Source organism: Capricornis sumatraensis, chromosome 6 (assembly GCF_032405125.1).
Source record: "Capricornis sumatraensis isolate serow.1 chromosome 6, serow.2, whole genome shotgun sequence".
NCBI classification, from domain to species: Eukaryota; Metazoa; Chordata; class Mammalia; order Artiodactyla; family Bovidae; genus Capricornis; species Capricornis sumatraensis.
Genome location: NC_091074.1, coordinates 121,718,994 through 121,742,724, shown reverse-complemented (window position 1 = coordinate 121,742,724; position 23,731 = coordinate 121,718,994). Strand labels below are relative to the sequence as shown.

Sequence of the window (23,731 nt, the reverse complement as noted above, 5' to 3'; positions counted from 1 at the left end):
GACAACCTGCCCACTTGAGGATCCAGGCCTAAGAGGCCATGCCTGAAAACAAGCAAAGAAAACGGCCAAGATGCACCTGCGCGCTGGAGGCTTCCTGACAGACACGCCCCCAGAGCAGCCAATCCTTGAGCAGTGGGGTGGGGCCTCCATTGCGCTCCGCACCCTCCCGGCGCCTATTGGCCAGACTGCCTCAGTCGCAACGCCGATTGGTCGCTCGTGCCTGACAGGATACAGGCCGGCTGCTCGCCCTTCACTTCACCTCAGCGCAAGAGGACTGGACGTCGCTGTGGTGCTAGCGGGCCCCAGGCCGGGTTGGGCAGCGCCGCAGGACAGCGGGGAGACTGATGGGAACGCACCCTGCGCAACCCTCATAAACCCTTAGCCTGACGGCTTCAAATGCCAGGGTGGGAGGCCCGAAATCCCGTCAGCCTTGAGGAACCCGAGTCCTAATCTGAAGGAAGTTTGCGTCTCGTCAGCTTCAGGGACTACAAGTCCCTTCACCCCCAGAAACACCGAATCCCCTAGTGCTGCGACCCTCAAATACCTAGAGTAACCCCAGTTCCCCTCAGCCTGAGGCACCCTAAAAATAGCACCCGCAGAGAGACCAAATTTCCTTAACCTCAGAGACCCTGAATACCTCAGCCTGGGAGCTCTTAAAACTCTTCATCCTCAAGACCGCAACTGTCCTGCCTGTCACAGACCTAAAGCGCCTTAATAAGAAACCCCCAATTTCCTCAGCCTCAACGATCCCAAGTTCTCTCACCCTGCGCATTCTACATCAGCCAAAAGATCCCCAGTCCCCTTTGTCTGAAGACCCCAGTTCCTTCAGCCCGTGTGACCCAGATCTCCTCAAGCCAAGTGACCTGTCCTTTAGACTTAGAACCACGTTATGCCCAGATTTTTCTGAGTTCCCAGGCGGAGATCTTCAAAACCCTTCTTGGAGAAATATTCCCTCTCTTGCACTGGAACAGAGTCTTGATTTCAGCCCGACCCCAGTCCAGCAGTTAGGGGCTTCCAGGTCGCCTCAGGAATCCCTCCGTCACCCACAGACATGTCCCTCCTAGTGCCTTTCCTCGTAGGGGAACCAAAGAAACCAAATCTAGTTCACATTAGGCTTGTCTGTCATAGCTAGTCAGGATCTGTCCATCCCCCCAATACCCTCACCCCAACTTTCCGCTCACCTTCCTGCCCTGGACACTCCACCCAAGGAAGACAGACCAGGATCTGAACAGTGGTCTGAGCTATCTCAGCTCCTTCTTCTTCCACAGGCACCTTGGCCTTGAGCACTCCGATGGCCATGAAGCTGAACAGGTCTCCAGAGGAGAGCACTGAGGGAGATGTTGGGAGAACAGAGTGGAAGCCCATGGTGAGAGGCAGAGGCAGCAAAGCTGGGCTCTAAGCCAGCTCTATAGGAAGGACATGGCGCTGGTCCCCGAAGGACCACAGACTGCTTGCCTGGTTAGCTGAGTGAACTTCTCTGTGACCGTACACAGGACAGGAATGCCTGATCCTGTCTGAGATGGTGGAGTGGAGTGGGACAAAACAGGACACTAGCATCGTCAACTGCTTTGTGTCCAGGCAAAGTTAGGAAAATGCTCAGTGTTTGTTCAGTTAAGCAGGACACAGTCGGGAAGGAAAGTCTTCATCCCTGTCTCACAGAGCCCATCCAGTAGCTTCAGGCTACTCGCTGCACAAAAGGTGGAGGAGAAGACCCAGCGCTAAGGTCTGACTTATATTAGTAAATCACTGATTAAATCTATTATTTTCCTTAGGCCAAAGATGCTTTCAAAGACATCTCTGTATACTTCTCCAAGGAAGAATGGGAAGAGATGGGAGAATGGGAAAAAATTCGATATAGGAATGTGAAAAGGAACTATGAAGCACTGATTGCTATAGGTAACAGGAAGTGCTGGGTGCCTGTGAGCCTGGGAAACATGAAAGAGATCTTCACCCTCAGGGTTCACTTAGCCCTCTCATAGGTGGCTTCATTCGCTTACAGTTCCCTTTTGTGTGGAGACTAACCTGGAGGAAGTGTTTATTGTTTTGTACCAAAGGGAGGTTGACCCTGCAGTGCAGAGCTCACCTCTTGCCTTGTTTAGATTGTCCCAGCCCATCCTACTGATTTCCCTGACTTTGTGACACTTTCCATTGCTTCTGCGCTTTGTTCCTCCTTAGAACAAATATTTTGCTTCTTTCCAGGTTTCAGAGCCACTCGACCAGCTTTCATGCATCACCGCAGGCAGGTCATCAAACTCCAGGTAGATGACACTGAGGATTCTGATGAAGAATGGACACCAAGGCAGCAAGGTGAGGGGCCAGGAGGATTTAGAGGTGTCTTCCTGAAACCAGTCTGGGCCTAGGTCTCAACTATATTTCAGCCATTAGCAAAGAAAACATAATTTTCAGCATTCCAAAGTGGTTGTGGCTGAATATTGACATAAGCCTGAATGAAGATAACTGTATAGGTTTTCCACTGTAATTCTCAAAAGTTTTATGTTTAAAATTTATCATTCTTTTTAAAAAGAATTATTTTTGCTAAACATTCTTAATGAAAGGCAGTTAAAGAAACCTTAGAAATAAATTCACCAAAGAGATTTAATACTAATCTCATAATTGGTTGTTGGATTAAATCTCTTAGAAGAGGAAATGATTAACATATTATGTCAAGATACATTATTTATGTAGGTATATAAAACAACAACACATGATCTTCTTACCCTAAGGTGAAATTAATTCTTTGTTTTAATTCTGGGAAAGGGTTTGAGAGAACTATTTATTCTCCCTGATCTTTCCCACATTTCACTGACCAGAGACAGCATCAGGTAAATAAAATGAAGTACACTCTTTATAAACTAGAAGTGAGCAGCTCACTTCCTCTTCTGCTGCTCAGACAGTTTAGAAGAAGTTTAATCTTCCTAGACTGGAGCAAACAATTAAGATAGTTCTACGCTTCTCCATCTATGGATTTCTGTTCTCCAAGATTTTTAAAAATTATCTATTTAGTTTTGGCTGCACTGGGTCTTTGCAGCTGCTCATGGGCATTCTCTGGTTGCAGTCAGTGGCTTCTCATTGCAGAGCACATGCAGGCTCAGTAGTTTGTGACACATAGGCTTAGTGGCCCCACAGAAAGGGGGATCTTCCTGGAACAGCGATCGAACCTGTGTCCTCTGCATCAACAGGCAGATTCTCATCCACTGTGCCACCAGGGAAGTCCCTCTGTTCCCTTAGGTTATTAAAACTAGTGAAAGGGACATGAAAATCAAACATTTGGTTGTCTGCAAAGGTTTTGACAAGAAGAGAGATTCTTCATAGGGAATACATCTGCCATGGTCCACCATGCCTCTGTGCATCTTTATTTACCTTAATAATTTCTGAGTGTGTGGTACTCTCTTGCTAACTATGTACACATTAGTGTTAGTGGCCATAGTGTTAACTGCTCCATCATGTCTGACTCTTTGCGTACCCATGGACTGTAGCCCACCAGGCTCCTCTGTCCGTGGGATTCTCCAGGCAAGAATACTGGAGTGGGTTGCCATTTCCTGCTCCAAGTGATCTTCCCAACCCAGGGATCAAACCTGTGTCTGTTGCAGCTCCTGCATTTCAGGCGGATTCTTTACCACTGAGCCACCGGGGATATATATATATATATACACACACACACATTGCTGTACAACAAATCTGTAGAACTTTTCCATCTTGCATGATTGAAGCCCTAACCCACTGAGGAATGATTCTCCAATCCTTCCTCCTCATAGCCCTTGGCAACCACGATTATATCTTCTGTTTCCATGGGCTTGATTAATTTAAATACCTCATAGAAGTGGAATCAGGCAATATTTGTCTTTTTTGGATTGGTTCATATCACTCAGCATATCATCAAGGCCCATCCCTGATGTAACATATGACAGAATTCTTTTTTAAGGCTTAAAAACATTCCAGTGTGTGCCTGTGTACATAACAGATATAAGAAGTATCTCACATATAATCTCTATCTGTTTATCCACCAATGAACATTTAGATTGCTCCCACATCTCGCCAGCTGGGAATAATGCTGCAGTGACCACAGATGTGCACACTATTTATTCAAGATCTTCCTTTCACTTTTTATGGAATAGACTCTTGAGTTGGATTGCTAGATCAGACAGCAGTTCTAATTTTCTGAAGAAACTCCATACTGTATTCTATGAAGGCTGCAACATTTTACATTTCCAACAATCGTGTATAAGGGTTCCAATTTCTCCGTATCCTTACCAAACCTGTTACTGTCTTCTTATTCATATTGCCCATCACAGAAGGTTTCAATTTGTATTTCCTTATTGATCAGTAATGTTGAGCATCTTTTCATATATTTGTTGGCCATTTGTGTGTCTTTGGAGAAATGTCTATTGAATTCCTTCTCCCGCTGTGTTAGTCAGCTCAGACTGCCGTAACAAAACAGAGTGCATGCCTTAAACCACAAAATTTGTTTTCTTACAATGCTGAAGCATGGAAGTTTGATATCAGGGTGCCATCGTGGTCAGTCAGGTTCTCTTCCTGACTTATAGGGAGGCTTCATATTGGTGTATGCTTGTTAACCCCTTATCAGATACATATTTTACAAATGTTTTCTACAGTCCCATAGGTGGCCTTTTCACTCCATTCACTGTGTCCTTTGCTGCACAGAGACTTTAAGATTAATGTAATCTCATTTGTGTATTTTTACTTTGTTACTAATACTTGTGCACTTGGTACCAGATCTAAGAAATCATTGCTGATTCAGTGTCATGAAGCTTCACCCTTGTTTTCCTCTAAGAGTCTTGTCAAGTCTTGCATTTAGGTCTTGAATCCATTCTGAGTTGGTTTTTCTTCATGATGTAAGATCTTCGTTATTTTGCATATGGATATCTTTTTTCCCCAGCACCATTCGTTATAGGGATTAAACTTTCCCCATTGTCTTGACACCCTTGATGAAGATCATTAGACCACGTATCCAAGAATGTATTTCTGTTTATTTCTGGTTTTCTATTCTGTTCCATTGATTGACATGTCTGTCTTTATGTCAATGGGCTTCCTCAGTGGCTCAGCAAGTGAAGAATCTGCCTTCAATGCAGGAGACACAGGAGATGCAGGTTTAATCCACGGGTTAAGAAGAGCCCCTGGAGAAGAAAATGGCAACCCCATCCAGTATTGTTGCCTGAGAAATCCTCTGGACAGAGGAGCCTGGTGGGCTACAGTCCAAAAGGTCACAAAGAGTCGGTACGACTGAGCAACTAAGCACACACTTTATGCCGAAACTACACTCTTTTGGTTCCAGCACCTTTGTAATATGTTCTGAAATCAGAGGCCTCCAGCTTTGCTGTTCTTCCTAAGATAGTTTTGCCTATTTGGGGTCCTCTGAGATTCGGTATTTAGTGTAGGATGGATTTTCTATATCAGAAAAAAATTCCATTGGGGTTTTAATAGGAATTGCATTGAATCTTTAAATTGCTTTGGGTAGTATGAACAGCTTAATAATATTAAGTCTCCAAATCCATAAACATGAGACACCTTTCTATTTACTTGTGTCAGATTCCTTTCAGCAATACCTTGTAGTTTTCAATGTATAAGTCTTTCATCTCTTTAAGTTTACTCCCAATTATTTCATTCTTTTTGATGCTATTACAAATAACATTATTGGGACTTCTCTGGTGGTCCAGAGGCTAAGCCTCCACACTCCCAATGCAGAGAACTTGGGTTCAGTCCCTGGTCAGGGAACTAGATCCCACATGCTGCAACAAAGATCTGGCACAAATAAATAAATAAAAATAAATATTTTTTAACTTAAATTTACATCTTGACTATAGTTTTATAAAAATGAAAAATAAATAAGATTGTTTTCTTATTTTCCTTTTTGGAATGGTCATCATTCACGCATGGAAAGATATTTGAATGTTGATTTTGTACCATGCAACTTTCTGTGTAGGTTTGTGTGTGTGTGTGTAATTTTAAAGATTTTTCTGTACATAAAATCATGTCCTCTGTGAACAGACATAATTTTACTTCTTTCTTTCCAAATAGAAGCCTTATGTTTCCTTTTCTAACCTAATGCCCTGGCTAGGACTTCTAACATTATGGTGAATAGAAATGTTGAAAATGGGCATCCTTGCCTTTTTTTCTAGATCTTAGAGAAGTTTTCAGCTTTTCACTCATGACTATGATGTTAGAGGTAGACTTTCCATATATGACCTTTATTATATTGCAGTCACTTCCTTCTATTTCTACTTTTTTGAGTATTTTTGCCATGAAAGGCTAGTAAATTTATTAGATACTATATGGACATCAGATGAGGCACAGATGAAGTTTCATATTTTTTTTTAATTTTAAGAAAATTATGCAATGCTCCCAGTGGAAGCATAGGCGTTGATGATATAGAAATCATTTTCCATTCCTCCTTTGGTAATCCTTGTCCTTGTCACTCTCTGGCTCAGAATTATGTGTCCTTAATTGAAATGCCCAGAGTTTGGAAACATTTACAAAACACTGATTCCCATAATTTTTTAGGTAAACCTTCTTCGATGGCCTTCAGAGTGGAGCACAATAAACACCAGAAGGTGAGTATTTCCCAAATCCTGACGCCAAAATATCCTCCTCGTGGCTCCAGTCACAGGTGAGAACAGGAGAAAACACAGAGGTCCTGGAGACTGCTGCCTGCCTGTCCTGAGTCTTTAGCACAGTGTCTGACATCATCACCGTCTTTATACTTAGGAAGAACAGCAACAATAGTAGGCTGTTCTGTTGTTACATTATTTTCACAATATCTCAGACTTTAAGCATTTTATGTGAATAAACTTACTTAAACCTTAAAACAATCCTACCGTACCTATCAGTAGGTATATAGCTATCACCATTATAGATCACAAAACTGAGGTTAAAAAATGATTAACTATATGCCTGAGATCACAGTATCACTGGTAGTGCAATCTAATCCAAACCACTTTTTCTAAACTCCTTACAAAATGACTAAAACTCCCATAGTTCTATGAAGTTTATTCATACATCTTAATATCATTCATCTGAGAGATGTTTTCAACCTCAGTTCTTTTGTGCTGTGCTAAGGAGGGATATGCTAAGTTATCTGACTAAGGGAAGCTTAAGGACATGCTGGGCAGTTTGTAGAGTGGACAGTCCAGGATGAAGAAGCTTAAGGACATGCTGGCCAGTGTGTACAGTGGACAGTCCAGGATGATGAAGGTGACAGGAACCCTACTTCAGAGCCTCCCAGTCCAATAAGAGGAAGCAACTCGCAACCCTGACAAGCCTCGAGTTTATGACTGAAAAGCAACAAATGAGAAAATAACTGAAGGACTTCACATAGGTTACCCACTTTTGAGTAGAAACTCATCTGGGCATCATTTCAAATGCTCATTCTTGCAGGAAGAAGTAACAAGTCGTTCCCCTGAGCTCTGATTAGGCAACTCTCATGTTTGGAATCATTTGTTTAGCCTGCCCTGTGTTGTGAGCTTTGAGAGCCTAGCCCATACCCTTTAATTTTCAGAAGTCCAGGCCCAGCTTAAAGCCCCTGAGGGCCCCCTGAATGTTTTATGAATGAGTGACTCCACATTTAAACATTCATCTAGGAGTAAGAAGGTCAAAGAATGCTGAAGATAGTATCTGTGAGCTAGATTTCAAATATAGAGACAGTTGAAGAGATGAATTGAAGGCAGGGATATACACTCACATTCATACTGTATTAAATAGCTCACACAATGATTTGTTGAAATGTTATTAAATTTCATGTCCACTGTAACATTAAGAATTAGCATGTATACCAATTTATGGATCAGGAAACTGAGAAGAACCAGCTAGTCATACAGCCTTGTTCAAGCAGAATTGATGAGGCCAGCTACTTTAATTCCAAACATTGTCTCTAAGAGGACATGGTCACCTGCAACTTTCAGCTCATTTTCTTTATTGTCTAAATGTGTTTCTCCGATCTTTTCTCTTCTCGATCTCACTGGTTTGTCACCTTATCTTCCAGACGTGTTTTGTCCCCTCTGTAATTTTCCATACGTCTTCATCCACCAAAGGGCCACTAATTAATAGAAAACCCCCCAGATTTCTGTATGAGCCCTTACCCTCTTCTTTCCCTGACCTCCAGCTATTCTTCTTGCCTTGCTCTCACTTTTATGCAGAAAGTTGAAGGGTAAGAACCTTAAGATATGAATTCTAGTTTTGATTCACTACCCACTTAGGTCCTTATTTTACACTCCAGTGTTCAGATGCCTCCTCCACCAGGTATTTCCAATTGTCAAAGTATTAGCTAAAGTCGTGCATGTGAAAACACTTCATAAAGTCCTAAAGAACTAAAGAAATGCATGTTGTCTTTTACTCATGTGGAAGGCAATGTCCAGGGCACCATTAAGTAAGGAATCTAGTTCGAAGGAATTGCCAGGAGCAGCAAAATTGCTGAAGACAAGTGGCTCCAAGCAGGCTCAGAAACCGGTGCCCCCTCCCAGAAAAGCAAGGATCCCTGGACAGCACCCCAGACAAAAAGTCGGTAAGAGAAAATTTGGGGAGTTCCTCTAATTAGTTCCTCTAATCCCTGTAGAAAAGCTAGTAAGTATGGACTAGGTGTGTGGTGTGAATTTTGGGTAGGCTTGGGTTTAAGCTGGACCGATCTGAGACATGAAGTTAGCAATGGGGCCTTGGGAAAATCTGATACATTTTCTGAGGTCTTGATTGCTCATCTGTAAAGTGAAGATAAGGATACATAACTCATGCTTTACATTAAATGCAAAAGTGCTGACATTTTTTTCAGCTAAAAGTAGTTCAGTAAATCCAGCTGTGATGACAGGGACCATGCCTTGTTAGTGTTTATGCCCAGACCTCTGCTCAATGCCTTACATGTCATGTGCCCTCAACGTATGTTTTCTGAGTACATGTGTCAGTGAACTATTTCCTAAGTAAGAAGGTGGGAAGTTAAACCTACTAACGGGAAGTGCAGGAAGCTAACACTAGACTGGGCATCTGCGGTCAGTGAGGAGCCTCAGTCTCCTGAACCAGGAGTTAAGGGGGGAAGAAACAAAGTATAGAAAAGGGACTTCCGGTGGTTAAGTGGTTAAGACTCCCGCTTCCACTGCGGGGGTGCAGGTTCCATTCCTGGTCAGGGAACTAAGATGCATAAATATGTAACATTAAAACATAAAATGACAAAAGTAAAAGTTTAAAAATACATGTAAACAAGTTTTAACAAAGTGTATAAATGAACAGGTACGAGATCTCACACTTTCCAATAAAACAGGGACTAACTCTCCAAACCCCACCAGCCTTGCTTAGCTTCTGTTCTCCATCTTAGAACGCAAAAGAACGGAGACTGGAGTGAAGAGGTACAGTCTACGAGAAAGAAAGGGCCATGTGTACCAAGAGGTCAGCGAGCCCCAGGATGACGACTACCTCTGTGAGTGCCCCCACTGGCCCACTCACGGAGAAGGGGCTATGAGGCCATGGTCCAATAACCTCACCTCACCATTTGGTCCCCCAATCATCCCCTTCCTCTATGATTTGGGGTGCAGGATCGAGGCCATATGCCATGAGTGCCCCAGCTCTCTCTGAAGGTCTTTACAACCAGCAACATCACTATACCTCCCCTCATCCCTGTCGCTCTCACCTCCAGATTGTGAGGAGTGTCAGAACTTCTTCATCAACAGCTGTGCTGCCCACGGGCCCCCAACCTTCGTAAAGGACTGTGCAGTGGAAAAGGGGCATGCCAACCGCTCAGCCCTCACTCTGCCCCCTGGGTTAAGTATCAGACTGTCGGGCATCCCTGAGGCTGGGCTTGGAGTGTGGAATGAGGCATCTGATCTGCCGCTGGGCCTGCACTTTGGCCCCTATGAGGGCCAGATCACAGACGATGAAGAGGCCGCCAACAGTGGATACTCCTGGCTGGTGAGAAACACCCCTGTTTCCCTGTTCTCTGGCCTCGAATTGCTTGTGTGTGGTGGGGGGCACTTCATGTCTACATGCAAGAATGCAGGTGGTGATGACACCGTCAGCAATGACACAGGCAGCCCTGTGTACTGTGTGCACTGGGCATGAACACGGGACTTCCATCTAAAGGTCAGAGGAGAGGTGGGAGACACTGGTCCAGGCACACAGGACCTCTGTCTAAAGCTCAGAGGAGAGGTGAGACCAGAGTGTACAGGCACGCAGGACCTCTGTCTAAAGCTCAGAGGAGAGGTGGGACCACAGTGTACAGACACAGAGGTGACTCCTCCTTTGTGGAGCCCTTGCCTTCAGTGAACCAGGAGACTCAGACTTGGAATGATGATTAAGCAGCTTACCATTTGGTCTGACTGGCAGTTGAATCCATGCAGGCTGAAGAGCGCCAATGACTGCAGAGGGAAATAGTTCTTCTATTACTTCCTACCAAAAAAAATAAAAGAGAGGAAAGCTTGTATCTCTTTTCTGACACTCAGATCACCAAAGGGAGAAACTGCTACCAGTATGTGGATGGAAAGGACACGTCCTTGGCCAACTGGATGAGGTGCGCGCAGTGAGTCTGCAGTTTGTAGATGCCACTCTTCCCTCAAGCCCCCACCCCTTTCCTTCTCAACCTGTCTCCCTCAATAGCTTTCACATCTTCTTTCCTCTTTTCCCTCCATATCATGGTCTTTCATTTCAAAAGACATTTGAAGGAAATAAAAATATAGCCTATATTGTGCCCTCAAAATATAAATCTATATGCTGAACAAAACTGGGGGACTTGAAAACAACTTGAGGAGTCTAGATTCACCAGGGACACTCTAACTCACTTAACTGACACTTGCCAAGCATTTTATGTTCCAGTTTAGACAGTGAACTTCATTACTGAAGCAGGTCACGCATCCCATGTCCTTTCGGAGAACAACTGCAGACAGACACTAGCCAATTGATTTTAGGAACAGTAACCTTAATTTCTCTATCTTTGAGAAACTGCACAGCACCAGGATAACCTAACACGGGAGACCTTGAATCCGTCTGGGCAACAACCTCCCCAGGCTCGGTTCCAGTGAGAAGTGGGCCCTGAGGCCTCGGGAGGAATGGGGGGGCAGGATGGCCGAGAGCAGGGCTGTTCCCTGAGGGCCGCTCCTTTCATCAGGGCAGGAAGAAAGTGAATAAACTATCACTCTTCTGGGTCTCAAGCTACGTCAGAGCACTCTCCAAGTTTCCATGGGAGGGGGAGGGCAAGTGAATATGACCCTGGATACATGTGGGGAGATTGGAGGAAAGCCTCGGGAGAGAAGGCAGGCTGGGGTGAGTGCTGAGGGCTGCATGCTAGCAGAGGAGCACCCTGTCCTGTGGAATGAAAGAGAACTTAACTCAGAGCTTAGGGGAGCCGGAGGCCACCAGCCCCATGGACAGTCCAGGTGGAGACGAGTCTGGAACTGGGCTCTGTAAAGTAGCTAATTAGGAAAGGAGAGAAATGCATTCCAGCCAGGAAGAGGGCTGGAAACAGGACCTGGAAATGGGACTTCGCGTGGCCTGGCTGAAGGAATGAACAGAAGGTCCCCACGAGGGGCGGTGGAAGCCATGGCGGCCTCAGAGCCTGACGGCAAGGAGCTGGGCATGGCCCGACAGTGGAGGGGACTCATCGCCTGAGGTTTCTTTCCCTTTCCCGGCCTCGACCCCAGGTATGTGAACTGTGCCCGGGACGACGAGGAGCAGAACCTGGTGGCCTTGCAGTATCAAGGGCAGATCTTCTACCGAACCTGCCAGGTGGTCAGGCCGGGCTGTGAGCTGCTGGTCTGGTATGGGGACGAGTATGGCCAGGACCTCGGCATCAAGCGGGACAGCAGCGGGAAGAGCGAGCTCGCAGCCGGGAGAGGTGAGCGCCACCCCTCTTCCAGCACCCCACCCCATCCTGGGGAGCCTCCCTGGTCCGACTCCGAGGCAGAGTACAATCCAGTCCAAAGTCAATTGGGTCGCAATTAAAATGCCTCAGACTTTGATTCATTTCATATGACTATTAGGAAAAAGTTTTTTATATTAAAAATGTTAGTTCTAATTTTTAATATTTCATGCAAAAAATATGTAACATCACCTTCTGCTGAAAGGCTTAGAAGCAAAAAGCAAGTTTTCTAGTGCCTACCAGCTCTCTCCCCTTACCTGTTTCTTCCTCATTCCCTCACATTTCTAAGCGACATGTGTGCAGAGATTTGCATTCAGTTACTGTTTCAGTGTGTTGTCATGTGAGTTCACACTCTGTGCCAGACAGGGCTCCATGCACCGAAACAGACAGACCCACTGCCCCAGGGCAGCATGGGCTTCACACCAGACGGGGGCTGGTGCTCTGAGGACAACCAGTGCAGGGAAAGCACCTCCAATCAGCGTGAGCAGAGGGTGGGGTTTGGCTCAGGGTGGTGGGCAGGGTCTCTGCAGAGATAACACCTGTGGGAAAGGATTCCAGGCAGGGGAGCAGCCAGTGCCGCAGTCCCAGGCCCGGGAAGAGAGGCCATGCCCGTGGTCACAGGAGGACGCAGACAGGGAGAGGAAGGAGGCTGGACGGGACAGGGACGCCTCAGGGCCCGTGTCCATGTGCAGGCCCCAGGGCTCTTCCTGGATGACACAGAACAACCGTGCGGCTTTCAGCTGCAAGCAGCATGTTCTCTGTGCTAAGACGATGCTTTGGTTCATTTTGGGGAAGAGGCAGCAGTGGGGAGTCCCCTCAGAGGTCAGCTCACTGCCAGACATGAGGGGAGAGTGGGCTGGCTGAAGATGCTCGGGAGTGAGGGTGTGAGGAGTCTGGCTGGAGATGTATTTTTAAACAGGGCTTCCTAGTGCATGTTAAACGCACCAAGACTGAGTGAAATAAATGAGGCATGAATCCTGGTGAGGCTTGAGAAAGGACATGCCTCTATTTCATGATTCATGGGGAACTGAGAGGAGCAGTTTGTGAGCCAGTGGGGGCAGCAGGAGCCAGAGGCCGGCAGTCGGTGGGCCCGGGGCCGCCCGGCCTCGTCCAGCCTGAGCCCGCTTCCTGCAGAGACCGGCACGGAGCCCACTCTGTGAGCCAGGAGCCGCAGAGTCAGCTCTGCTCGCACCTGCTCTAACCACCCCCTGTGCTGCCGCCCACATGCAGAGAGCTCCGGGCCAGGTGCCCCTGACTTAATAGACCCTTTCCCCTCCCAGGGAGCCGCTCAGGAGGATTCCCCCTGAGTCATCAAGTCTTCTCTCTCAGTAGGGTAAAATTCCTGTGGCCACTGTGACATGACTTTTCAGATGCTTACACACAGGGAAAGGCTCCTGCAGATCCACCTCCATCAGGAGAGAGGCTGCCTCTGCGGCTGCTGGAAGGCCCCTAGTCTGGGTGATATGTAGAAAAGGCCCTTGACACAAGCCTCCTGGATTTCTGTAGATGCAGAGAATAAGAATGGAATGGAAAGTGGACTGTAGAGACGCACCTGATGGGAGACAAACCGTGCACTGCCCACACTAAGATGATTAGTGGGGCGGGCCTCACCACGGCAAACCAGCCACCTGACCAAAAGCTTCCTCTCTCAGCAGAACCGAAGCCCGAGATCCACCCATGTGCCTCCTGCTCTCTGGCCTTCTCCAGTCAGAAATTCCTCAGCCAACACGTCCAACGCAGTCACCCCTCTCAGACCCTCCTGAGACCATCTGCAAGAGACCACCTCCAGCCAGAGGATCCCTGCCCAGGCAATCAAAATCAGCAGCAGCGATATTCCGATCCACACAGCCCAAGTGACAAACCTGAGGGTCACAAGGCCAAGGACAGGCCCCAACCTTTGCTGAAAAGCCTAAGACTGAAGAGGATTTCAAGGGCCTCCTCCTACTCACCCAGAGGACAAACGAGGGCTTCTGGGGTGCATGAGAGAATCACAGAAGAGCCCAGCACAAGCCAGAAACTGAATCCAGAGGACACGGGCAAATTACTCATGGGGGCAGGGGTCTCAGGGATTATAAAAGTCAAGTACGGAGAGTGTGGGCAAGGATCCAAGGATAGGTCAAGTCTCATCACACACCAGAGGACACACACAGGGGAGAAGCCCTACGTTTGCAGGGAGTGTGGGCGAAGCTTCAGTGTTAAGTCACATCTCATCAGACACCAGAGGACACACACAGGGGAGAAGCCCTATGTTTGCAGGGAGTGTGGGCAAAGCTTCAGTCAGAAGTCAGTCCTCATCAGACACCAGAGGACACACACAGGGGAGAAGCCCTATGTTTGCAGGGAGTGTGGGCGAAGCTTCAGTAATAAGTCAAATCTCATCACACACCAGAGGACACACACAGGGGAGAAGCCCTATGTTTGCAGGGAGTGTGGGCGAAGCTTCAGTGTTAAGTCCCATCTCATCACACACCAGAGGACACACACAGGGGAGAAGCCCTATGTTTGCAGGGAGTGTGGGCAAAGCTTCAGTAATAAGTCACATCTCATCAGACACCAGAGGACACACACAGGGGAGAAGCCCTATGTTTGCAGGGAGTGTGGGCAAAGCTTCAGTCAGAAGTCAGTCCTCATCAGACACCAGAGGACACACACAGGGGAGAAGCCCTATGTTTGCAGGGAGTGTGGGCGAAGCTTCAGTAATAAGTCAAATCTCATCACACACCAGAGGACACACACAGGGGAGAAGCCCTATGTTTGCAGGGAGTGTGGGCGAAGCTTCAGTGTTAAGTCCCATCTCATCACACACCAGAGGACACACACAGGGGAGAAGCCCTATGTTTGCAGGGAGTGTGGGCAAAGCTTCAGTCAGAAGTCAGTCCTCATCAGACACCAGAGGACACACACAGGGGAGAAGCCCTATGTTTGCAGGGAGTGTGGGCGAAGCTTCAGTAATAAGTCAGTCCTCATCACACACCAGAGGACACACACAGGGGAGAAGCCCTATGTTTGCAGGGAGTGTGGGCGAAGCTTCAGTCGGAAGTCAGTCCTCATCACACACCAGAGGACACACACAGGGGAGAAGCCCTATGTTTGCAGGGAGTGTGGGCAAAGCTTCAGTAATAAGTCAAATCTCATCAGACACCAGAGGACACACACAGGGGAGAAGCCCTATGTTTGCAGGGAGTGTGGGCGAAGCTTCAGTCAGAAGTCAGTCCTCATCACACACCAGAGGACACACACAGGGGAGAAACCCTATGTTTGCAGGGAGTGTGGGCAAAGCTTCAGTGTTAAGTCCCATCTCATCACACACCAGAGGACACACACAGGGGAGAAGCCCTATGTTTGCAGGGAGTGTGAGTGAATCATGACCAACAAACCACATTTTAGCCACAGGAGGATTACTGCAGCCACCCCATGCCTCAGCTCTAAGGGGGCCTCAGAGGAGGCCTGTGACCCGTTACAGTCCCCAAGAGTATGAGGAGAGACTTCCCAGGTGGTCCAGGGGCCAAGACTCCAATGCAGAGACCCATGTTCAGTACCTGATTGGGGAACTAGCTCCCACATGCTGCAACTAAGACACAGCGCAGCTGAATAAATAAATAGATAAATAAATATTTTAAAGAAAGAGTGTTATCAGCACAGAATTACTTGATTAGATAGACCTTCCACTTTCATGACAGGAGAGGAGGTAGGGAAACAGCAGAGGGTTTCTTAAGTGTTCTGGAGATATTCTTGCCAGCTGCCTTTGTGGTTTTTTGTACTCCTAATAAACTTTGTCTCCAAACAAATCTGAAGCCCAGACTACATACTCATTTCCCCCTTATTACTGACAGCAGTGGGGTCCAGTGGTAGCTGAAGCCCTGGGAAGGCATAATTCTGGAGCCAACTCAGTTAGGTCACTGGACAGTCTGTTCCTGAGTCCAGGGAGAGGAATCTAGGGTTTGAGACAGACTCACCAGGGAAGAGAATCCCCCGGCCTCCTGGAAAGTGTGGCCTCTCCTCCTCATAGACCTCGACTCTCCTTTGGCCTCTCCTGGCTGCTCTCTGTCTTCCTCTGACTTCTGTAGCCTCAGAGTGAAGGCCTCATGCACATGAGTGTGTGTGCATGTGTGTGCCTGGGTCAGCGTGGGCCATCTGGTCTTTGCCGCTCCCTCAGGATCATCACAGCATCTGGACTCCAGATTCGACCACAGGGGTCCAGTTCTCAGGCCTGCACTCAGCAGCTGTGTGACCTGGGGCAAGATGCTCAACCTGTCTGTGTCTCAATTCTCATCTGTGATACAGGGTGGGAGCACCAGCATCTTGGTCTGACGCGTAAGGACAAGCAGAATTTGGCAGAGGCTGGCTGAGAATGCAAGCCCCGCCTTTGCTGGTCTCTGTGTTTTTTTCTTTGATCTTTTTTTATTTTTTAATAGAAGGATAATTGCTTTACAGAATTTTGTTTCCTGTGTGTCCTTCAGCCCCCATACCTTCCAGGTCTTCAGAGCTAGACAGGGAAGGGGCCGTTTAGGCACTCGGCTGCCCTGATGAGGGGGTGTGAGGTCAGGGGTGCTAAGGGAGGGCGACCTCCTTTCCCACCACTGCCGTTCCTGCTCAGCTGGGCAGCCCCAGAGCCCCTCCACAGACAGGCAGGGCCGACAGTCGTCCACCCTGCTGAGAATAGAGCCTGGAGCTGTGTGTGCAGGAAACCCCTGTCCGGTCCCCATCCCACCCCCACACGGAGGGTCCTCGAAGCCCACGCCACAGCTTCTCTATGCACGGGCCTCATACCTGTGCCCACGTGCTCTGCTCAATGCTGCTGTGACCTTGAAATTCTTAACTAGGGAATACTTCATCCATACACTTCCCTTTTATGAGTGAAGTCTGATGGACCACGGGGTGCGCTGCGAGCAGAGCAGATGCGCACAGCACGGGTCCCGGGGTGACCAGGCTGCACATGGGGACAAGGTGTACACAAAGTCCTCCCCTGGTGAGTGAAGGTGGGGACCGCACCAGGAAGCCACGCTTGCTTAGACGCAGAACTGAGCTCCGACCGAGCCGAGGCAGCAGCGTTCGTAAGAGCTGGCCACACCCTCCCCTCTGTGGATGCCCTCTGCCCTATCCTGATCCTTCCAGAAGGGGTTCAGGAGGCTGAAGTCCGCCCGCTCACCAGAAGACACCAAGGGGAGAGTGGGCCATGGGATGGGGGGGCAGAGGGTGCCAGCTCCAGGGCTGGGGGCAACGGTCCTCAGTTCCCTCCTGTGCCAGGCTTCCGAAGCGTCTCTACATGAACCGTGTCAGTAATGACCACCCACTGTTATTTTCTGCTTTCTTTCACACTTTCTTAAAGGAACATGTTTGTCTGTGGCTTGGTTTCCCTACAGGAAGGGAAGCCACATAAACTCCCCATCTTCTGTGGTTTGAGGCAGGGGCCACGGGAGGGAGAGTTAGGGGTGGTGCAGGCAGAGGGGCTTCACCTGAAAAACGGTGGGGACCCAGAAACTTGCAGGGGCTCCTCACCTGCACCTCCCACCAGAGCTGGGCCTGGAATCCCCTGGAAGGCTGAGCAGATCAAAGCTTTTCCCTCCCCTCCCTCCCCTCAAAAAGCTGACTTGTGGGCCAGCCCACAACATCCCCAAATTCCCCATCACCCACAGCCCTGCACAGGCCCTCCCTCACAGAAGTGGGACAACCTACATGGCGGCAGAGATGGTGTGTGACCCCAGAGCTGGGGGTCTCAGCTGACCTTGAGCAACGGGGCTGGTGCTTTACACAGCCTCCCAGCCCAGGGAGCTGCCAGCAGCCACAAGCAACGATCTGAAGCAGAGCTGGGGGATTGGGAGTGGGGATGTGAGCTGTCTGAGGTCCCATCCTGTCCCCACGATGGTGGCCAGGCCTCACCTGACACCGTGACCACCCTGCATGGGCACACAGGAGTGCAGCAGTCGCGGGGATGGACAGCCAGCTGCCTCCGCCTCACGCTCCACCCTGACCGCAGCGGCCCCACGGCTGTACCAGCCCCTCCTGCGAGCGGCTCTGCTTGGCTGCCAGGGCTCAGGGACCCTGGGTGAGTCGGTGAGGGCAGAGCTCCAGAGGCCAAGCCTGTCTTCAGCCGTCAGACCCACCCTGGTCGCCAGACTCATAGCCCAGCCAGTATCTGAAGCCAAGATGCCTTTGGGAGAACGACATCACAGACACTGACCTCAGAGCTCAGACTCCTGAAAACGTACTAAGAGATTATTTTTCGTCTGTTTTTAAAGTGGGATGTTGGCAGGAATGGAGAAGGGGAATGACTTCCTTGGTGGTGCTGCGGTTAGGAATCCACCTGCCAATGCAGGAGACACGGGTTCAATCCCTGATCTGGGAAGACCCCGTGTGCCATGGAGCAACTAAGCCCGTGCACAGCTACGGCAGCCCAAGTGCCTGGAGCCTGTGCTTCCAGCCGGAGCAGCCAGCGCAGCGAGAAGTTCCGCACAGAAACGCCCTGCAACCAGAGAAAAGTGCCTGAGCCTGTGCTTCCAGCTGGAGCAGCCAGCGCAGCGAGAAGTTCCACACAGAAGCGAGAGAGCAGCCCCCACGCCCTGCAGCCAGAGAAAAGCCGGCACACCAGTGAAGACCCAGCACAGCCAGAAGTAAATAAATAAGCTTTTTTTAAGTAGGAGGTTGCAGCATTCCCTGCTGGTCCAGAGGCTAAGACTCTGAGTTCCCAACACAGTGAGGCCAGGTTCAATCCCTAGTCAGGGCACTAGATCCCACATGCCGCACCTGAAGACCCTGCGTGCCACAGCTAAGACCCAGCGCAGCCAATTAAATGAATATTCAAAGGTAGGAGGCTGTTCATCTGTCACCATAGAAAACTGCAACATTTTAGTGAAAGAAAAAAAACAAAGATCTTATTTTGCAGGTTCTCGTGGTTGATTGCAAAAGTTTTCTCATAACATGCAGCTGTTTAAAAAATAATTAGAAAATACAGAAACTAAAACCCACCCATAAATGTGTAGGGAACACCAACTACTGCACCATCTGGCCACCACACACGGGAACACACATGTGTGTTTTTCTTCTACAAACGCTTTCAACCTCCACCCACTTTCCCACAGGCCTCTGCTCTGCTCACCAAGAAGACTGCACTTTGGCCCCGTGATTGGTAGGGGGTTTCTGTTGAGCTCAGGGAGGGAGGGAGCAGGGCTGTGAAGTTGGGGGCACCGTCTGGCCTGCAGTGAGAAGAGAAGCGCGTGTGCTCCCCCTCTAGGTCTAGTAACTTCAGGGCCCTCGCGAGCAGCCTGAGAAGAAGCCTCTCAAACACCTTCCCTGCATCTCTAAGTAACAGCACGTCCCAGGTCTCAGGGTTCGGCTGTGGGTTAAATCCTCCCTTGTTGGAAAGAAATGTGTTTCCACAGACAACCTGCCTGGATCTCAGCCTCCGTTGGTCCTCTTGTTGGAAACGAAAAGTGTTTCACAGAAACCTGCCTGGATCTTGGCCTAGTTGGTTCTCTTTCTGGACGTGAAAACTGTTTCCACAGAGAATCTGCCCAGATCTCAGCCTTGGTTTGTTCTCTTGTTAGAAACGAAACGTGTTTCCACAGAGAACCTGCCCAGATCTTGGCCTCAGTTGGTCCTCTTCTTGGAAACGTAACATGGTTCCACAGAGAACCTGCCCAGATCTTGGCCTCAGTTGGTCCTCTTCTTGGACATGGAAAGTGTTTCCACAGAGAATCTGTCCGGGTCTCGGCCTCCGTTGGTACAGACGTAACAGGCAGTACGTTCAGGGCTCAGGGAAGGTAGTCCTGAAGCTTCCTGGGATCAGGGTTACAGCGCCTCCTCACCTCCACCCCTTCCACAGCCATGGAGCCTTCTCTTCCAGAGGAAGGTGTTCGGCAACATCAGCCACAAAGACACATACTGAAGAGGAGAAAGGCCACGGCAGGCGGGGCTGGGTGTTCTTGGGGGAGCAGAGGGGCCTTGGACACTCCACGCTGGACCCCTGCCCCACTAGCTTCTCCTTCCTCTCGCTGGGCATGCAGCTTTCACCTCCTGGGTGCCTGCCAGCGAGGGGCTCCCAAGACACCAAGCTGGGGTTGGCGATGGGTGAGCTGGATGCCAGGGACCCGAGACCCTGCAGCAGGTCAGTGCACTGTGGACAGGACCGGCCGCACTGAACGGTTAGGCCCTGCGCATCCAGGAGACCCTCTCTGGACTCCAGGTGGAGGTGCTGCTGCCCCCAGCACCCACCTGGGTCTCAGGAGGTTGAAGAGAGGCCCAGGTTGTCCTTTCCACCTCCTGCCCAGAGCATGACAAAGGCCAGTTCCCAAAGCTGGAGCAGGGTGGGCAGAGTGCGTGCTTGGGTCTCACAGGGTCCCTGTGAAGAGGCCTTTGTTCTGACTGGATCCTTCTTGGCTAGTTCTCTTTCTGTGCTGTCTTCACATCAAATCACAGGGACAAGGCTGTCCAGGTGCCCAAACATCACTCACCCAGGCGCCAACTACCATTAACTCTCACAAGGACGAGGCTGTCCAGGTGCCCACAACATCACTCGCCCAGGTGCCAACTACCCTCCTTATTTATTATGGGCAGGGAGACAGGGTGGCTGGCGTGACGCTCCCCTGGACCAGAGAAGAGACCCCCTAGGTTGTGTCTCGTCTGCCTCCTGAGACCCAGGTGGGCACTGGGGGCAGAGCACCTCCTCCTGGGGTCCGGAGAGGGTGTCCTGAGTGGACAGGGCCTAACTGCCCAGTGTGGCTTCTGGGGTACGGGCAAGAGGGGCACTAACTCCTTTTCAAATGTTTCAGACAACCGCTGACTTCCTTTTGGTTTTTGGTTTCAGATCTTTTTGATATGGTTTGTTTTCAGAGTCTTTATTGAATTTGTTACAATATTGCTTCCATTTTATGTTTTGATTTTTTGACTGCAAGGCATGTGGGATTGTTACCAAGTCCAAGCTCACTCTGCATGCCTCGCAATGGGCCGAGAAACCAGAAGCGAGGTGCCGAGGCAAGGGATATGACTTTGCTCGGAAAGCCGGCAGACTGAGAAGACAGCAGACTAGCATCTCAGTGAAACCATCTCGTCAGGGTCTGGTTGCCAGTGTCTTTTATAGAACACGGGGCTGGGAAGGTGAGGAAATAAAGTAAAAGGCCATTAATCTGGCAAATATCTCCTGGAATGGCCAGCCCCGGGAGGAGATGTGTTACTTTCTCCCTTCCTGTAGCCACCCGCAGGTGGACAGCTCCTGAGCAAAGGCAGAGGGCCAGGGTTTCTTGAAGCAGGCCATTATGTATGGACAGTATCCCTGTAGCAAACAAACCAAGAGGAAGCAAAGTTTAAAGTAAAAGATTTAATTTGAAAAAAAAAAATTTTTTTTAAACATGGAGTCAGATTTTGTTCTTCCCTGTAACAGTTCAGTGTCCATTCCACAGTCTTATGGAAAAGGGGGACCTGACTGCTCTAACTGCTCTACCAGCTGCCTCTTTTGGGGAGTGCCCACCACTGGTGCCAGTTTTCTGGATGCTGAGATTTACCTTCCGTTGCTTTTTTGGAAAGTGTCTACTTCATATGTACAGACACAAAAATGTTTATAATCTAAGTGTTGAGAGTTACGTTTATTCAGCAAGAATCTTTTAGTACTTCAAGACTGCAGGCAGCATCTAAAGGTAAGGAATTTAGCGCTTTTTATGTGTGGGAAGACGCAAGAGTCCTCTCATTGAAATCATCCCCTTTGATACACACCTCACCATCTGGGGCCAGCATCCTGTCTTCTCCTTCCTGACTTTTCTCAGGGATCACCGTGGGAGTGGCCGCAGTCTGGCGGCTGGTAGAGGGCAGGTATTCTTCTCCTTCCTGAGTTTCCTCAGGGCTCCCCATGAGAAGTGGCTGCAGCCTGATGGCTTCGAGAGGGAAGGTATTCTCCTTCCCAAGATTCCTCAGGGCTCACAGTGCAGAGTGGCTGCCCTCTGATGGCTGCTGAAATGCAGGTATTCTGCTTCCTGAGTTTCCTCAGGGTTCACCATGAGAAGTGGCTGCACTTTGATTCCTGCTAGAGGGCAGGTATTCTTCTCCTTTCAGAGTTTCCTCAGGGCTTACTGTGGGGAGTGGCTGCAGTCTGATGGCTTCTAGAGAGTAGGAGGGGGAACCTGGATCCCCATTGAGATCATCTCAGCAGAGAGAGCAAGCATGCCCTGTGACTCCAGACGATCTTCCAACACTCGGGGCTCAGCGTTCTGCCTGCAGGATCCACACCCACCAGCTCCGCCGCCATGCTCTGCACTTAGTTGCTATGTAGCCTTGAAACCTACACTGCAGGAGACCCTCTAAATGTGGCGTCCTGTCCAGCAAACTCTCAGTCACACCCTCCAAGCCCGACCCAGGCCCAGCCTCGCTGAGAGGGTCTCACTGGGGACCCAGGTTCCCCAGCCTGCTCTCCCACATTCCCTTTGGTTCTGTGTGATAGTAAGTGTTTTTACAGCCGTCATAATAGTGTTGAGCACACGGCCATGGTGCTGCCAGCCTGGGTCTTCTGTTATCCCACTGAGATTCTGTGAAAACACATCGGATGCTGGGCTGGAAGACGAGGGGCAGGTCTGGTCTCTGCTGAGTATGGACGTCTACTGGAAGGGGAGCACAGCTGCACCCTCACCTGCTGCCCATTAGCTGCTTGCTGGTCCATGTGCCTGGATAATCAATTGCCCAGATAAACCTGCTCCCTTCTCCCCATGCTCATGCTGGTGAATTGGAATAGTTACCAGGAGCCCCAGGGATGGGGAGCCGCTCAGGGGTAAAGAGGAAATAGGCAGAGGCCTGTATAAAATGATACTGTAAAGCATCTATTCCTAAACACAAGCCAAGTGAAGCCCACATGCATTCTCCCCTTTTTCTTTGCTTTGAGTGTATGGTCTCCCTCTGCGCATGATTCTGGCCCAGGCAGATGGGGTGAGACTCCGTCCCCAGACCCCCCACCTGGGGTCACACATTCCCTCGGTCAGGACACCTTGGCTGTGGTTGGCGGGTCCCCAGTGTGTAAACAAGCCAGGTCAATATGGTCAAAGCTGTGGTTTGTCCAGTAGGCATGTATGGATGTGAGAGCTGGACCATAAAGAAGGCTGAGCACCGAAAAACTGATGCTTTGGAACTGTGGTGTTAGAGAAGATACTTGAGAGCCCCTTGGACTGCAAGGAGATCAAACCAATCAATCCTAAAGGAAATCAACTGTGAATATTCATTGAATGGACTGATGCTGAAGCTGAAGCTCCAATACTTTGACCACCTGATGGGAAAAGCTGACTCTGAAAAAGACCCTGATGCTGGAAAGGACTGAAGGCAGGAGGAGGAGAGGACGACAGAGGATGAGATGGTTGGATCATCACCGACTCAGTGGACGCGAGTTTGAGCAGGCTCCAGGAGACAGTGGAGGAGAGGACGACAGAGGATGAGATGGTTGGATCATCACCGACTCAGTGGACGTGAGTTTGAGCAGGCTCCAGGAGACGTGGAGGACAGGGACGCTTGGTGTGTTGCAGTCCGTGCAGTCACAAATAGCTGGACACACTTAGAGCCTGAACAACAACAACCAGGTGGCCTATCTGAGGCGTCTCGATGAGCCCCAGGGGAGCTGAACTTGTCAGAGGGAAAGACTAAGAGCCCTACCTCAGCACTGACCCCTCGGAGGGCCATGGAACCCCACGGTCACCCAGAGAAACCCACCTCAGCTCCAGACCCCAGAAGTCTGAGCACTGACACTCAGACGCAGGCACGGAGTCTTCCAGGACAGAGGGCAGGCCTAGTCTGCACCCAGGCCTCCATGCACAGAGTACCCGGCCAGGCGTAAATGTCCTCACTGTAGAAGAGTTGATTACGTGTAAACATAATCAGTGTAGACAGGACTTGGAGAGGTCTGAATCCACCACGTAGACA

The 23,731-nt window shown here is 49.4% G+C and overlaps 1 protein-coding gene across 1 annotated transcript; it reads left to right on the top strand.

Moving 5' to 3' along the window:
• The first annotated feature begins 1,291 nt into the window (after positions 1 to 1,291).
• LOC138080828 (histone-lysine N-methyltransferase PRDM9-like) lies at positions 1,292 to 19,730 on the top strand. Its single transcript, XM_068973668.1, is given in 14 exon segments — positions 1,292 to 1,366; positions 1,773 to 1,896; positions 2,200 to 2,307; positions 6,520 to 6,569; positions 8,359 to 8,515; positions 9,314 to 9,415; positions 9,632 to 9,903; positions 10,434 to 10,501; positions 11,628 to 11,821; positions 13,501 to 14,026; positions 14,438 to 14,909; positions 14,912 to 14,946; positions 18,267 to 18,456; positions 19,668 to 19,730. Coding segments are annotated over 14 exon segments (2,436 nt in total).
• Positions 19,731 to 23,731: the final 4,001 nt, after the last annotated feature.